This window comes from Cheilinus undulatus, linkage group 7 (genome assembly GCF_018320785.1).
Source record: "Cheilinus undulatus linkage group 7, ASM1832078v1, whole genome shotgun sequence".
Classification (NCBI taxonomy): Eukaryota; Metazoa; Chordata; class Actinopteri; order Labriformes; family Labridae; genus Cheilinus; species Cheilinus undulatus.
In genome coordinates, this window is record NC_054871.1 from 5,844,747 (window position 1) to 5,860,041 (window position 15,295).

At 38.5% G+C, this 15,295-nt stretch overlaps 1 protein-coding gene across 3 annotated transcripts in view; it reads right to left on the minus strand.

The window, feature by feature from the left end:
- Window positions 1-15,295, minus strand: part of wu:fi04e12 (desmoplakin) — a 45,530-nt gene that overhangs the window by 16,745 nt on the left and 13,490 nt on the right. For all 3 annotated transcript variants that reach the window (XM_041791431.1, XM_041791429.1, XM_041791430.1), the window contains exons 6-17: window positions 11,811-11,936; window positions 11,021-11,080; window positions 10,771-10,938; window positions 10,365-10,469; window positions 10,173-10,268; window positions 8,529-8,654; window positions 8,186-8,338; window positions 7,136-7,290; window positions 6,923-7,049; window positions 6,633-6,819; window positions 2,494-2,924; window positions 2,215-2,393 (exon numbers count right to left, since the gene is read on the minus strand). In XM_041791431.1, the coding sequence (XP_041647365.1) occupies window positions 2,215-2,393; window positions 2,494-2,924; window positions 6,633-6,819; window positions 6,923-7,049; window positions 7,136-7,290; window positions 8,186-8,338; window positions 8,529-8,654; window positions 10,173-10,268; window positions 10,365-10,469; window positions 10,771-10,938; window positions 11,021-11,080; window positions 11,811-11,936 (1,913 nt within the window). The remainder of the gene's footprint in view (window positions 1-2,214; window positions 2,394-2,493; window positions 2,925-6,632; window positions 6,820-6,922; window positions 7,050-7,135; window positions 7,291-8,185; window positions 8,339-8,528; window positions 8,655-10,172; window positions 10,269-10,364; window positions 10,470-10,770; window positions 10,939-11,020; window positions 11,081-11,810; window positions 11,937-15,295) is intronic.

A 15,295-nucleotide genomic window follows, 5' to 3' on the forward strand; every position in this document is an offset into this window, starting at 1 on the left:
CTACTGAAGTGGATATAAGGTTTAGCTCATCCTCCCGCATGATGGTTTAAATCTAATTTGGTAAAGTCAACAACATGCAGTTTCTGTGCAGCTCTCTTTAAGTAGCGTCTGTTTACGGGATATGAAATCTGTGCGTCTACATGGTGTGATGTAGTGGTTAAGCTCTCAGCCTGCATTGATGAGACGGACTCAAAGCCCGTGAGTCCCTCTGCCCTCCTTCTCCTGTCACCTGTTGTCCTTACTGAGGAGTGTCCTCAGTCAAACCAGCGCTCCACATGGTTTATTTACTCAGCAGTTTACCCCCAATTTTCTTTGAATGCATAGTTAGGAAATTATGAGGAGGGATAGTAGTTAAAAAGTGGCTGCCAGTGTTCTTTGTCCATTCATCCATTTTCTATACAGCTTATCCCTTTGGGGGTCACGGGGGCTGGACGTATCCCAGCTGTCATTGGGCGAGAGGCACCAGTTGCCAGTCAATCACAGGGCTGAAACAGAAAAACGGACAACCAGACACTCTCACTTTCATAGGTGTGAACGCTCACATTCACACCTGCGACCAATTTAGAGTCACCAATTAACTTAACGAGCATGTCTTTGGTGGTGGGAGAGAACCCACGCATGCATGGCTTTGCATGCAAACAAAGACCCTTCTTGCTGTGAGGCAGCAGCGCTAACCCCTGCGCCGCTGTGCAGTGTTCTTTGTGTTGTTATGTATTCCAGGGCATTCTTAGCAAGTCGAAGGAGTTGCTTTGATACACTAGAATGGGAACATAGGTGGAGAGAAAGGGTGGTATATGGGGCTCATGCCCCAAATGTTTTCTTAAAAGCCCCGAATCTTTCAGGTTGGTTAAAAGTATGCTGCTTATGGATGTTATGATAGAAATAAACAATAAACAACTGGGACTTGTTTATTACAACATGGATATTTAATTCTTAAACCCAAACTAAATTAAAAATAAGTTAAGCTCTCTTTTACCAATCAGAACTTATGAATTCAGTGAGAACTTTTAACATTTTTCTACAAAACTATAATCAGAATTTTACGAATAAATCATTAAGTGTAACTCCATATCTTGTTTTTTAAAGTCTTTGCTTGAAAATACATAGTTCCAATTTTAAACTTTTACACCAAATTCCTACCAGTCCTATGCTTAGAAAAATAAACATCAGACATTTTTAGGAGGTAGAAGTGAAAATCAATTAACTTCAGCATGGTGTTTGAGGATTTTAGAATTATATAGATTTTTTTATTTTAGGTTTAGCATCATTTCTACCAGAAGGGTAAATTTGTTTAAGATTTTGTTGAGAAAGTGCTTAATAAGCAAAATTTTTTGGAATAAGCAGCTGTTGGGCTTAGCCCCGGATATCAACACGTCTGGCTCTGCCCCTAAACGGGAATGAATTTTCATTCATGTAAGGCCTTGCGCAGTGTGCGACAGTGGCAGCTGCACCCACTTGCAGTAACGACATACCATGTCTTAGCACTTTGTACTGGTTGTATAAAATCTTCCTTTGTAGATAATAAAATAGGTATCAGAAGTACAGGTCAAACACCAGAGTTCAAAATATTGATATTGTTTGGAAAGTGGCAGAAAAATTTGCTTGATCCCATTTAACACTGAGTTCTGACAGCATGCCAATGTCAGATGTCACATCACATCGCATGGCATTGCACGCTTGCTGTCCACACTGCATACCACATTAAAAATGTGATTCTCTGCCCTGTTAATTTCTGTTTCCCTTGTTAAAATATAACGACTGAATGCAGACAAATGGAAGTGTGGCGCAGATGAGTGTTTGACAGATGGGAGCTGTGTGTTGACACAAGTCAGAGCACAACTTTCAATCATGGATGAGGATATTGTTAATTCACAGTCATCTCCACTTTGTAAAGAAGTACTGAGTGAGTTAAATAAAAGCATTGCATTGCTTGTCAAGAGACTACAATAGGAATCAATGTTATTAGGCTGATTTCGTCACTGGTGGTTGCTCGCATCACGAACAGTTATGGCACACCTACAGGCTCAAACAGGGTCAGGTTCTTTTTCTTTTAAAAACAACAGCTGTATCAGGAGGAAAAAGGAAAGACACTTGTGCTGGGTACCACAATGCTTTGCTATGAGCATACTGTAAGGCCCTAATCTTACTCTGAAAGACTTTCTAAGTAATCAAAGTGTAAAAATCAGCACATTTGTGTGTTTTATGAGTGCTCACCGCTGTAGGTAAGCTGATGAGCTGCCCTCCAGACTGCCCAGTCTTTGATTGATGACTCCAAGCTCGCTGTGGAGAAACTGGGCTTTATCTGCATCATTCATACCCTCCAGCTCTTTCGTGATACGTTCCTTCAGACGCAAGTACTCCTCACGCATCGAGTCAACATCACGCTGCACCGTCTGCAGGAAAACAAGCACACACAGATAGTTAGGGTAAATAATACTGGGAAATAAGAAATATGAGGGAATGTTTTCAATGCCACACAGTATTTTTGTCTACCTCTAACTGAGAGATCTTGAGGCCACAGTCATAGACCCCATCTTCCCCCAGACAAATGTGAACATGCTGACTCAACAGGTCCTCAGCACCATCCAGCCTCAGTCTGAGCGCGTGCAGCTCTGATAAGCTGTAGGACGAGGACACCACCACCTTCTTCTTTGGCGGCTCTGTCGTTATCACGTGCACCTCCTTTCTAATCACTTGCTCTTTTCTCTTCGCTGCCTCTGCTTTCTTCTTCGCCTGCCTTTCTAACTCCAGTCTCTGTCGTTCTTCCTCCAATCTCCGGGCTTCCTCGAGCCTCCTGGCTTCCTCGAGCCTCCTGGCTTCCTCGAGTCTCCTGGCTTCCTCTTCGGCTTGTTGCTGTTGAAGCAAAAGCCATTCCTGTTGCTTTTGTAGCTCAATGGCGTTTAATTCTTGCCGTTCTTGAATAACTGTGTTGAAAAGGTACATTTTGTCAAAGCTGGTCATAGAAAAATGTTACAATGAGAAATTAGTAACCCACTTCTCTGATCAGATGTGTAGGCTCTCCTTATCAAGGTTAATGGAGTTTGTTTCATAATGCACTCTAATAGACCACCAGCAGTTTTCAAGCCCTTGAGACAGCCATAGAAACACCATGGGGTCGGCCGTACTACTTGTCCTGATAAGGCCATTCTAACTTACCACATCCACCCCAGAGGTGTGGACTTTGTTAATTTTTCAACCGATTATTTCCCCATGCCCCTGGTAATATGCAAAGACATCCATAGCATGGCTGGGGTTGTGTCAACTCTCCTTCTGCCCAAACTTTTGGCCAAAACATGCTTAAAATATCTGCACACGGTACTGAGTTTCATCAGCTTTAATGCAGATTGATTATTAAACGGAGTCCTGCACTGTTGATATGCAGGGGTGCATGTACAAAATGACTCATTGAAGTTCAATAATCCCCTATTAATGTGATTTTTGTTATGGTTTGATTTTGGGATTTGCAATGTTTGAAGGTAAGTGTATTCATCGGCAGTTTAACCATCAGGTAATGTTAGGCAATCGCCTGGGGTCTCGTTTATCAAGGGGCCTCTGGGTATAGGCAAAATTAGTGTGTAACAAATGTAAGATACATCAGACATTGTTACAATGACTTAATGAGTATTTAGAATGTATACAAAAGTTCCCTATGGTGCATAAAATGCAATAAAATAAAATTTGATGGGTCTCTTACTTAAACTTACCTTCAGCATACCCTCCTTTCTGTTTGGGAGGAAAAACATGCTTCTAGTAATCTGTCTTTAAACAAGAGTAACTATGGGTTGAAAAGTAAATGGAAATAACTAAATAGAGATTATTAAAGTTATTTGACAGTGATAAACCATGCAGTGTAAGTTTAACTCTTTAAAGATGTGTTTTAGATGTTGCCTGTTGTACAGCAATCACTGTTTGAATGTTTCAGTTGGATTGTTGTTTATGCACCAAATTGTGTTATTTGCCTCAAAGTGAAAGGCAATAACACAACGTTGTTTAAAAAGCATAGTTTAAGGTGTAAAATAACAACACTGTGAGTGTTAAAACTTAACACTATATAATAGCACTTTCCAAAGCATAAATTAAACTCATAACCAGCAAGAATGATATTGAAAAAGTGTTAAATTTAACTCTATGAGAGTTGAATTAACACTGATGATTTTGCTGTACAATCAGGCCAAACCCTGGCCGTGTTTATGTAGTCTGGTCAGACCTTTACAGTTGCTTAGACCAGGGGTTCTCAACCTTTTCAGCCTGCGACCCCCAGAATAAAGGTACCATGACCAGGGACCCCCACTGTATCTGAGGCTGGTTGAACACAGCCATATACATTCAAAAACAGTCATGTTCAGACAAGGCCGCCCATAAAGAGGGATAAAGGGGAAGGCTTCTGATACCTAGCCAAACTGGGGGCCCATGGAGGTCAGGAAAATCATGATTTATTGTGAAGTTAAGCTGTGAAAACCATATTTCATATTTGACCTAAATAATGACCACTCTTAACAAGGAAAAACAAATATCTCTATCTATTCATGTGTAGTAAATAGCCTTCTTAAAATGAAAAGAACTTCTGTTAAAAAACCTACTTAAAATGGGTGAAAAATTGCTTAATTTAGTTAATAATGGCAAAAATGGTAGAAGAGCAAAATTTGATTTTTAAGAACATAGATGTGTTAAAAGTGGAAAAAAATAACCTGAAACGCATTAAATCACCATTAACAGGCACAAAAAGTGGTAGAAGGGGATTTAAAAAAAAGAGGCTGAAATGGCTTTAAAGTGCAAAAATTGGGGAAAATTTGGTGGACTGGGATGAGAAATTGATATAAACCAGGGAAATTGGGATAACTATGGTTAATTTGGCAAAAAAGGGTGTGAAAAGTGGTTAATAGTGACAATAGTGAGGCAACAATAGGCAGAAAATGGCATGAATTGGTTTAGAAGTGTCAAAAACAGGCGTAAAAAAGTGGTGGAAAGGGTATAAAAATGACACAAATGGGTTTTAAGTGGCAAAAATGTGGTAAAATTGGCAAAAATTTGTGTTACGAGTGATCAAAAGTGATTAAATTTTGTAAAATTGGTGTAAAGTGGTAACAGTGTAACTTAAAAAAAAAATCCCTTTTTTAAGGCGTCTGGTGACCCCATCTCAGTGTCTCGCGACTCCAAATGGGGTCCCGACCCCAAGGTTGGGAACCACTGGCCTAGACTATATGCTCAAAAATGATGTAGCAGAAGAAATTAATATGCTGACCAAGTTAGTTTTAGTGTTAGATTACTTTTACCACTAGGCAAGAATATGCAATTACTTAGGTTTTGGGCCTAAAGGCATATGCCAAATCAGTGTGCATCAAATATGACATACATCAGACATTGTTACAATGATTTAAATGAATTTAAAATGTAAAAAAAGGTTCCTAGAGAGCATAAATTGTAATAAAATACAGTTTGGTAAGTCTCCAAATGACTTTAAATAACCCTGAGTATACCTTTCTCCCTGTTTAGGAGGAAAAACTTTCTTTCTTTTTTTGTTTTTTTTTAAGGAACTACAGGTGAATTCAAAGTGAAATTATAACTGAAATTATGGATTGAAAATAAAATACCTAAAGAGAGTGATAAAGGATTTTTTTTGATATGACAACTGTCAAGTCATTCTAAAAGTGGAGTGAGATATTTAAACCCCACCAGTGGCCTTGTTTACACCACTGAGTGAGCAAGAAGATGAACAGAATCCCTCTAGTACAGGGGTCATCAATTACATTTGTACAAGGGCCAGTTTTTTTTTTTCTGAACAGGCACTTTGGGGGCTGAACTCGCAAATAAACTAAAGACATTTTCAATTAACATATTTTTGTATGTATATTCTTATTTTCTTTCAAATGCACACATTTTTTGGCTCCAACACTGAGATCAGTTCCTATATTACAGCCAGCCACAAGGGGGCGACTGAGATATTTTAGCCAAATATAAATGTGGCTGTCATTTTGTCTGTCATTTGGTGTGATGCTAATGTACTGTGTAGTGATAAGTGAAAAACCTAAGCAGGAAAACTGTCCTCCAAAACACTTTAAGCTGAAAGTTCCCACAGAAAACTGTATTTTTTTTTACAAGAATGAACTAATACATGTTTACCAAGCATTATATTTGCTGATAATGGCTTACAGTTAGATTTCTAAAAATTGGATGAAACATAAAGTCATTCCTGATTAAATTGTTTCAATCTCAGTTGTTTTTGGAGTTGTCTACTAGTGGTAGGGAGTTAATTAAAAAAATCCAATGGAAAAAAAAAAACATTCCCAAAATACCGCACCACTTTTCCTTCAGAACTTTTCCTCTGAACATATTTTGAATTTGATCATGTTCTAGAAGCTGGATGAGAAGATATGGGGGTCCTGATGTGGCCCCCGGCCGACAGTTGATGATCCTATGCTTATTTAGTTTAACTATGGAGCAACTAAAAAGACAAAATATACCCAATTTTGAACTTTGAATTAGTGATACTGGACTTTAATCAGATCACAATTAGCTCTTTAATACTAACAGTCCTAAGAGTAACACAAGTAAACATCCATCAATGAGCCAACCTATAAAATAATTGTTATTTTGAGTCTTGATTATGACTGCAGGATTTCTGTAATACTGACTGTATGTGGGCAGCTGGACCACCAGCTGCTCGTAGTGGTTCTGGGCTCCGTTGACCTGGCTCTCGATGCTTCTTTTGTCCTCTTCTGCAAACATCTCCGAGCCCACACAGCTGACTTTGAACTCTGCAAAGTGAGTCTCCAGACTGTTGATGATCTGTCGGTACTCCTCAGGACGCATCTTAGCCAGCTGAGCACACAAACACTCAGTTATCATGGCTGTCTGAACTCTCTTCTCAACTAAACACAAAACTTTAATTAGTTTCAAATAGCAGAGTTTATTCTTGACTAACCATGGAGATGGTAAGTGAGTTGATGTGTTTGATATCATGGAGACAGTACTGCCAGGCGGCCAGACTCTTCACGTTGATGTAAAGCTGATTCCAGATTGACAGGATGGCCTCGTAGTACTGCTCGTTCCTGTGAACCACAGCAATATTTCAGACTTAATGCACAAAAACAAGGTGTGTTATATCTTCCTGTCCTACAAACATTTATCGTCTTACTTGTTGGCCAGACTGATGCTGATTGGGTTAGGAGGCGGTACGATCAGGCACACAGAGGGCACCATCATGTCCAGTCCTCCGGGACCTGTGACGTTCCACTTGCTGCGCTGACTGTTGTCCTTCAGGATTGCCTCATCATTCTTACAGATCACTTTCTGTTAAACCAGATATCAAAACATTCTATCCTTTAATAACTGAGTCCAATCAAATCTCACTGCAAATGATAAGTTGCTAGAGGGCAAAATGTGTAGCCAACTTCAGTTGCTTATTAAAGGGGACATATTTTACCCTTTTAAGCCAAGTTTATATTGTTCTCAGAGGTCCCCAAAACATGCCTGTGAAGTTTGTTGCTGACAAAACACTCCAGTATTGGATTTTTGTGTGTCTAAAAACCCCTCTGTTTCAGTCCTGCTCAGAACGAGCTGTTTCTGTGACTGTGGCTTTAAATGTTACTAAGCTGTCTGACTCCGCCCCTGACTCCACCCCTCTCAGGAAATGGATGTGACTTAATGGATGTGGCTATCCTGATCTTCCTCTCATATCAGGAGAGGAGGACAGAATTTTCTTCAAAGTGGTGAGGGCCAACCGAAGCTGGGTGTGGGGCTAACTCCCCACATGACATCATGAGGGGAAAATCTGGGTACGGCTTGTTTCAGCACACATTTTTTGAAAGGTGGAAAAAGAGAGGGGGGAGGGAATGGATTTTCCTAATTCTTGGGGGGATTGTGGACAGGCCAGGGGCACATATTTTTGCTAGAAAAGCCTGAAAAATGTATTTTGCATAATATGCGACCTTTAAAGGCTTTTGATACAGATTCTCCAATCTATTTTGTAGAGAATCTACTTGATGTTTTGGCTTCTAATTTGTTAAACAAATATTTGACTAACAAGACAAAAAGTTATCACTAATAATGTAAAGTCACCCTCATGGTAATCTAAACAAGGGTACCCCAGGGATCCATCTTGGGGCCATTTCTGTTTTCATTGTATTTTAATGGCTTAACCGAGCCATTAGTCGTCAGCTAAGAGAGTCAGTGTGAGAGAAGTCACCTGGTCTTGTTTGAAGTCACACAGAGCCTTAACGATGACCGGGCTGCTGCTCTTTTCCTCTGGGTTTCTGGGTTTCAGCCTCACAATGCTCTTAGACCGGTTGACCAGATGTTGAACCAGCCTCTTGTTGTCCTGAATCTTCTCCTTCTCCCTCTGGATGAATCAACAAAATTCAAAATAACATCCCATTTACATACTTTTGTGGCCTTAAAAAGAGAAAAAAAATGATTTTAAAGTCTTAAATAAAAATACAAAAAATAGGGATGCCTTTATCATGCTTTTCTATGCATACATGTTTTGATATATGGATCACTTTCAGATCTGTCTGTGCTTTCTGCTTTACCTCCAGTCCTCTGAGGAGCTCCAGCAGTCCCTCCAATGGTGTGTTCTTGTCACAGACGAACTTTTTACGGACCGTCTCGTGTTCGTTCTGCAGGGCGTTGTACGTTTCATTGGCCTCCTTAAAGAACTGTTAAAAACACATAATTTCACGTTAGTTTCAGATACATGAAAAATAGGTGGGCGTTTGGGTATTTCCCTGCTTTTTTTTGTATTTTTGGTTGGTAAAGAATAAAAAGGAATACTCTGTAATATGATACAAAACAAAACAGGGTCTCTAAACCCTTAGTTCCCCACCTGGGGTCCAAGGACCCGCTTAGGGGGGCACGAGGGCCTGTCTGTTCTGAGGTTGTTAAAATACACTAGCACATCTTCATACTACAGCTACTACTTTAAGATGAAAAAGTTAAGTATTAGTGCTTCAATAGTGAAGCCAAAGTAAAAGATTAAAATGCAAACCAAGCTGATTTTAGCATTAGCGGATGGCGTAGTTCCTTTCCCAATGCCTCTCTTCTCTCAGTTCCCTTCTTCCTCATATGGTAACTTAATCCTTTGCCAGCCTTACACCAGAGGACTTTAAAAAGACTCTAAAAAGACTGTTGAGTTTTTAATCTCAGACTAACATTTGCAAAGACTGGTGGTTGCTAATTACAGGACTAGAAAACAATTCTTTCTGAGATTATGTCCCATCATTCATCTGGTGAAAATTCATGACAATTTTTGGGCAGAGAACAAGATGTAGAAGGAGATGGAGATCGCATTGGGTTAATATCTCTTAAAATCCAGTGTTTTGAAATCATTTACATTGAGTATAAACTAAAGGAAAGTTAAACACTGAAGCAACTTTGCATGTCACAGCAACAAATGTGGAACTATCCTGGAAACCCTTCAGAATAAAAGTACCGTATGAAAACGCAAGTTGTCTCACCACAGAAACAAACTGATTGGGCTTTTACTTTGAATATCTCAATGGTGGTTTACCGTACCTGTCATGCCAGCCTGGAATTAATTGACAGACCAGGCACACAAACACAAGGGTGCAGAGATCCGACTGTAGCTCTGAGCAGAAACATTTTTTATCTCTTGAGTTCTGAGTGGACATTCAGCGGCTCTAGATTGATCTACGCTTACGTTCATATTTTGAAGAATGAAGTGAATCAATGTGCTTACACACAACACTGGCTACTATTGGTCGTGGATGACAGTCGTGTCACTGAAAAATAAAATTTGCATACAACCAGACCTAAGACAACATCAAACACGTTTGATATTATCGTAACGCCAAGACTGAGGAAAGATCACCTTAAAGTGGCTAAAATCGAGTCTTATGGCCACCTTACACCTAACAACTGAGACAAAGGGAACGAGCTGTGACTTTAGCAAGACTCCCATGATTTTACTCCGACTTTGGAATCTGTCTGCAACTTTGAAATCGGAGGAAAAGTCGTTAGGTGTAAGGCTGGTCTTAGTTCAAAAATCCAAGATGGCATTGATAATAACTTCACACTAGACCCTTTAAATGAGAGTCAACCCAAAGAAAGTTTGCATCACAGATACTACGTCTACATTTTGTGGTTGCGACATTTACACCCTGTAAATACAGTCTTACCTAAGGTGTCCATATAAAAAGAATACTGTCTCCTGTTACCTGACTGTAAGCTGAGTTCTCCTTCAGATGGGTATCAATGCACTTTGTAATCTGAAGGAGCCAGCTCCACTGAGTCTGCAGAGTGTCCTGATAAGCCTGAATGAAAACAAACAATGACAAATGAAGCTCCTGGCTGCAGCCTAAAAAATGCTTCTGCTGGTACTTTCACATGATGATCGGTTAGCTCCTCACCTCGATCTTGTCTGCAGCAGGATGGTTGTTCTTCAGGAGGTTGTCCACTTTGCCTTTCAGTTTGTTCAGGTCCTTTTCTTTGTCCTCCAGGGAGCTCATCAGTTGCTGTTGAACAAGAAAAGGTTCAGAAAATCTCAGGGAAGAAACACTGTGGCTTCGCTCTCAGTGGATGGCTGACTACAGCTGCCAAAAATGGATCTATCACAGATGATTACTCCCTTATGAGATGCAGATTAACTTCATAAAGAGGCATTAGTGTCATTTAAACCTGCAGCATTGCCAAGAATGTTAATCAGCTAGAATCAAGATGCAAACGCTGTAATTAAACATGGATGTCTGCAGCATAGAGGTGTTAAAATAAACCTCTGTCTCTTGATCCTCTGTGAACTTCTGACCCTTTACTCACCGAGTAGCTCTCCTGTTTCTTGGGGATGTACTGGTTGATGTTTTTGTCTCCCCAGTCAAACACCAGCTCCTGCTCCTCTTTGTCGTTCACCCACATGATCTCTCTAGACATCTCCTGAATGACCTGCTGAAGCTCCTGGAGCTGCTCAGTCCGACCAAATGACATTTTCTACAATAGAAGGAAAGTGCCAGTTCAAACATGTATGACAAATTAAAGATCATTGAGTTTTGAGTATTTCTTATATTTTTACCTGCAGACTGTCCCATTCTTGGTCCAGAGCATGAAGACTGGCTTTGTCCCCTTTCTTTAACTGTGGGTAGAAACCAAAAAGATAAAAAGTAGGATGTTTTCTTAAGAACATGAGAAATAAAAAGTAATTTGGAACAAAAACAGATACATTGACCCTAACTAGCACTGTGGACATTATTGCATTAATCTTGATTGATTAAGATCAATATTTAATACATGTCTATTTTCTTAGCATAATTAAATGCATGCTTTATTGCCCTGCAGTGTCTTCCTGCAGCCACAGTGAGGTAGAATACGTCGAGCACCACCTCTTAATGTCTCATTTAACCTATAGAACAAGTCAAAAGTCATCTGTAAAGCATCTACCTTTATACAGTTCCCTTAATCCCTTTTTAAGCCATGACAAGATACTTTTTCTGTGGCTTAATCACGATGGAGTCTAACTGCAAAGACTTTGTCTGTTTATTTCATTAAAATTTGCAAAATAAATGTTTTTTTTTTTAATCTCCTATGATGTCTCTCCTGATTGAAGTAAAGTTCTCAGTTTTTGATGGCTTGTTCACATCCTTTCTTCATGTGGGTGAAAGTGCAATTTACTTGAAGGTATTATCATAACACAGAAAGTGAGTTAAATTGCATCGACCATCATTTTAGCTCTAAATTAATTACCAAAATATGCATGTGCTGATTTTTTCTTTATCTGACAACACTTTTTTCTAGCAGGACATTTCAAAATCTTCAATTTAATAAAATAAATCAATGTATTTGTACAAATTGTGCTGTGAGCCTACCAGTTCGTCTCTGGCTCGCATCACCTCTGGGCTCCTTTGAATGGAGCTGTGAAACCTCTGGTGGCTGCTCAGCTGCTGGTCAATGGTTGCAGCATCTTCCCCCCAGGGAGCCGTTTCAATCAGACGCTGAAGCATCAGACAAACAGAAAGTTGTTTTTTTAGTTCTGAATGAAAGGCACACAGCAGAAAATCATCCTGATTATGCTTTTTCGGATAATAAAATGTTTGAAACAAAACAGACTGGTAGATTTATTTCTTTTTCTGATAATTGCTGAGTGTCCCCCAGCAGGTGGAGGCAGAGAAACAAGCTGGATCAGGGAACTTTTTTGTGAGCCTCTTCCCTGAAAGCATGTCTGGAATCTAGCAGAAGAAAATTGGACTGAGCATTAAAAACCAACAAAAGTTTCTTTTAATGTCTGCTCCCTGCAGCACTTTTTCCAAAAAAACTTCACTGTGTCTCCTTGTGTGTTCTTCTTTTGTTTCCTCATGAATTCATTGTTGTTAATGTCAGAGATAATTGCTGCGATTGTGGCCACTTCCATGCCGTGTCTCTGACAGCCCACAGCAGAGGAATGCTTTCATGTCTGAACTAAACTTCGTGTTCACAGTGCTCTGGTCTAATGAGATCTGTCACTCACTTCACTTAAACTCTTTGAACACTTTGTCTTAAAGGCATAGGCCACTAATTTTTCAGCTTTGACCATTAATATGTTTTGAATGGTTTTATTCATTCGCCAGGCTGCAATGTTCCAGCTCTGTTTTATTTCTTTGCAGGATGTCTGTTTTTGAACATTTTTGGAGTTTGATGCAGAATTTAATAAAAAAAATGATTTGATATCTTAATAGATAATTAAGATATAAAGAGATATTTGGGAGTCTGTTTAAATGCCTTTTTACTGATATTTTAAATAAGTTCATAAATAACAAAAAAAGTAGGCAGATGATACAACAGTCATAAATCACTGCAGTTCTAGCCTCTGACAGAACATTAGTCACCACTCAATCATATCTCTCCCTCTTCCCGCTCAGGTGATCAGCTGACTATGGGCGTTCACTCTCTGAAGTACAAGACTTTTCTGTCAAAACCTTGTTTGACCAATCATCATGCACCTGTTATATTTTAAATCTGTCATTCTCTCTTTCACAGTCAGCCTGTTGTTTCCAACCCTCCCCCACCCCAGCCACCTCCATTCAGTTTATTAGCAATCTAGTCAGGATGTTCACAGGTCTTTTGCTCATCTCTTTCTGCATTTTCCAGTCTTGGGCTGATACAAACAATGAGTTCAATCATCAATTCATCAGATGGTTATTTTCTCAATTCATCAATGAATCAAATGATTTTTTCTGTTGGGGGTAAATCCCTTATTTAAAAATTGAACCTATTAATAATACATTTTATTCATAAGCACCTTTCTCAACACTCAAGGTCACTTTGCAGATAAAAACAAGTACAATAAAACAAAAGATAAAAGCTAACACAACATAAAATGGGACAAAGAATAGGCTATCCTGAACAGGTGGGTTTTGAGTCTAGATTTGAAGAGAGGGAGAGAGTCAATGTTCTGGATATCTGGTAGGAGTGAGTTCCAGAGTTGGGTAGCAGAGGGGCATGGATATTCAAGCTGTCAAAATAATGTTAGTTTAAATGTCTGTATTCTTTAAACTAAAAGAAAACTACATTTTTATGAGTTCTATTAAATTAAATAACTTGAACATGCCACAGAATAAACACAAAAAACTAATGATTAAAAAAAAAAAGAAAATTACATTTTTATTTTTTTTACTTTGCCCCCCTCCTAGGGCTGAGCAATTAATCACAAAATAGATTAAATTGCAATATGGCATGCTGCAATTTTTATATCGCAGACAGTGCAATATTACTTTAACCTTAAATGTGTCAAACCACCAGTTTAATATTTTCTTTTTTTTTTTTGCTCTACACATTATGTCTCCATTATGTGACACTCAAGTATCTTTTTTTCTTGCTTACTTTTTCTTTTCTTTTTAAAAAAAAATCCTACTTTTCAATCATGTACAGTGCTTAACAAATTTATTAGACCACCCTAACCCTAACCAAAGTAACGTTTATGCCACATACCACAATAACCAAAATCATTTTTTTATGTTCCTGCAATGGTTAATACACCAATATTTAGAAGCTCTTTAACCCACATGATATTTTTAACGCTAAAATATAACAATTATTGTTATCCATGAATTTTCAAATTTACTGATTCACAAAAAACCTGAAAAAATAGTAAAGCACATTATTATTTCTTGATTAATATGTCAAATTATAGTTATTTACTTGCATTCCTGAACAGAAAAATGAGTTTTAGTGGTTGAATGTTATGCTTGATTCATTTCTGACTTCTCAGAGAAGCCCAGTGAGCTGGCTCAAATTTGGGTGAATTCAGTTTGAAATCTCTCATTCCTGTTCAAAATGGTAAAACGTGGAGAGCTGACTGAAAATGAAAGAGTCCGCATTAAAGCACTTCATGATGCTGGATGGTCTTTGAGACAAATATGACAGGTGGTCTAATAAATTGTTAAGCACTGTATGTTAAGCACTGTAAGTTTTTCTTAATCAATTGAGAATAATTTAAAGGGGATAGGAGGATGATCCCCTCCAATACAGCAATTGATATAAAACTGTCTATGTTAGAAAAATTGCAAATAAATCTTTTTTCTTAATAATTTATCCTTAGTTTAACTTTTCTATTATTGTGCTTGTTATAATACAGAATGATTTCTTGCCTATGCAAGATGACATGAGGAACCTAATAAAATCGCATATTAAACTGGAATCGCAATATTGGGGAAAAAATTGCAATTAGATATTTTTGCAAATCGTTCAGCCCTACTCCCTCCTTACAAACATACACTTTAAGATTACACTAATGACAACAGCCTGGGGATAAGATTTGAAAGAAAGAGAAGTCCACTGATCCTGCGTCTCTCATCAGCACCACCACTGTCTAGACTCCACATGGGGGGGATCCTATTCCTGCCGTTTGCCTCACTACCCTTTCAAGTGCATGAAGTCATCACGATGGAGTCTAACTGCAAAGACTTTGTCTGTTTATTTCATTAAAATTTGCAAAATAAATGTTTTTTTTTAATCTCCTATGATGTCTCTCCTGATTGAAGTAAAGTTCTCAGTTTTTGATGGCTTGTTCACATCCTTTCTTCATGTGGGTGAAAGTGCAATTTACTTGAAGGTATTATCATAACACAGAAAGTGAGTTAAATTGCATCGACCATCATTTTAGCTCTAAATTAATTACCAAAATATGCATGTGCTGATTTTTTCTTTATCTGACAACACTTTTTTCTAGCAGGACATTTCAAATCTGAAATCTTTCTTTTTCAATCTGCAACAGAAGAACACAGAATCCCTATTGAGATAAAAGGTGGGCAACTATACTGAATTTGTGCTTTGAAATTCATAAACGTTCACTTGCAATTATTTTATACTGTGCAGA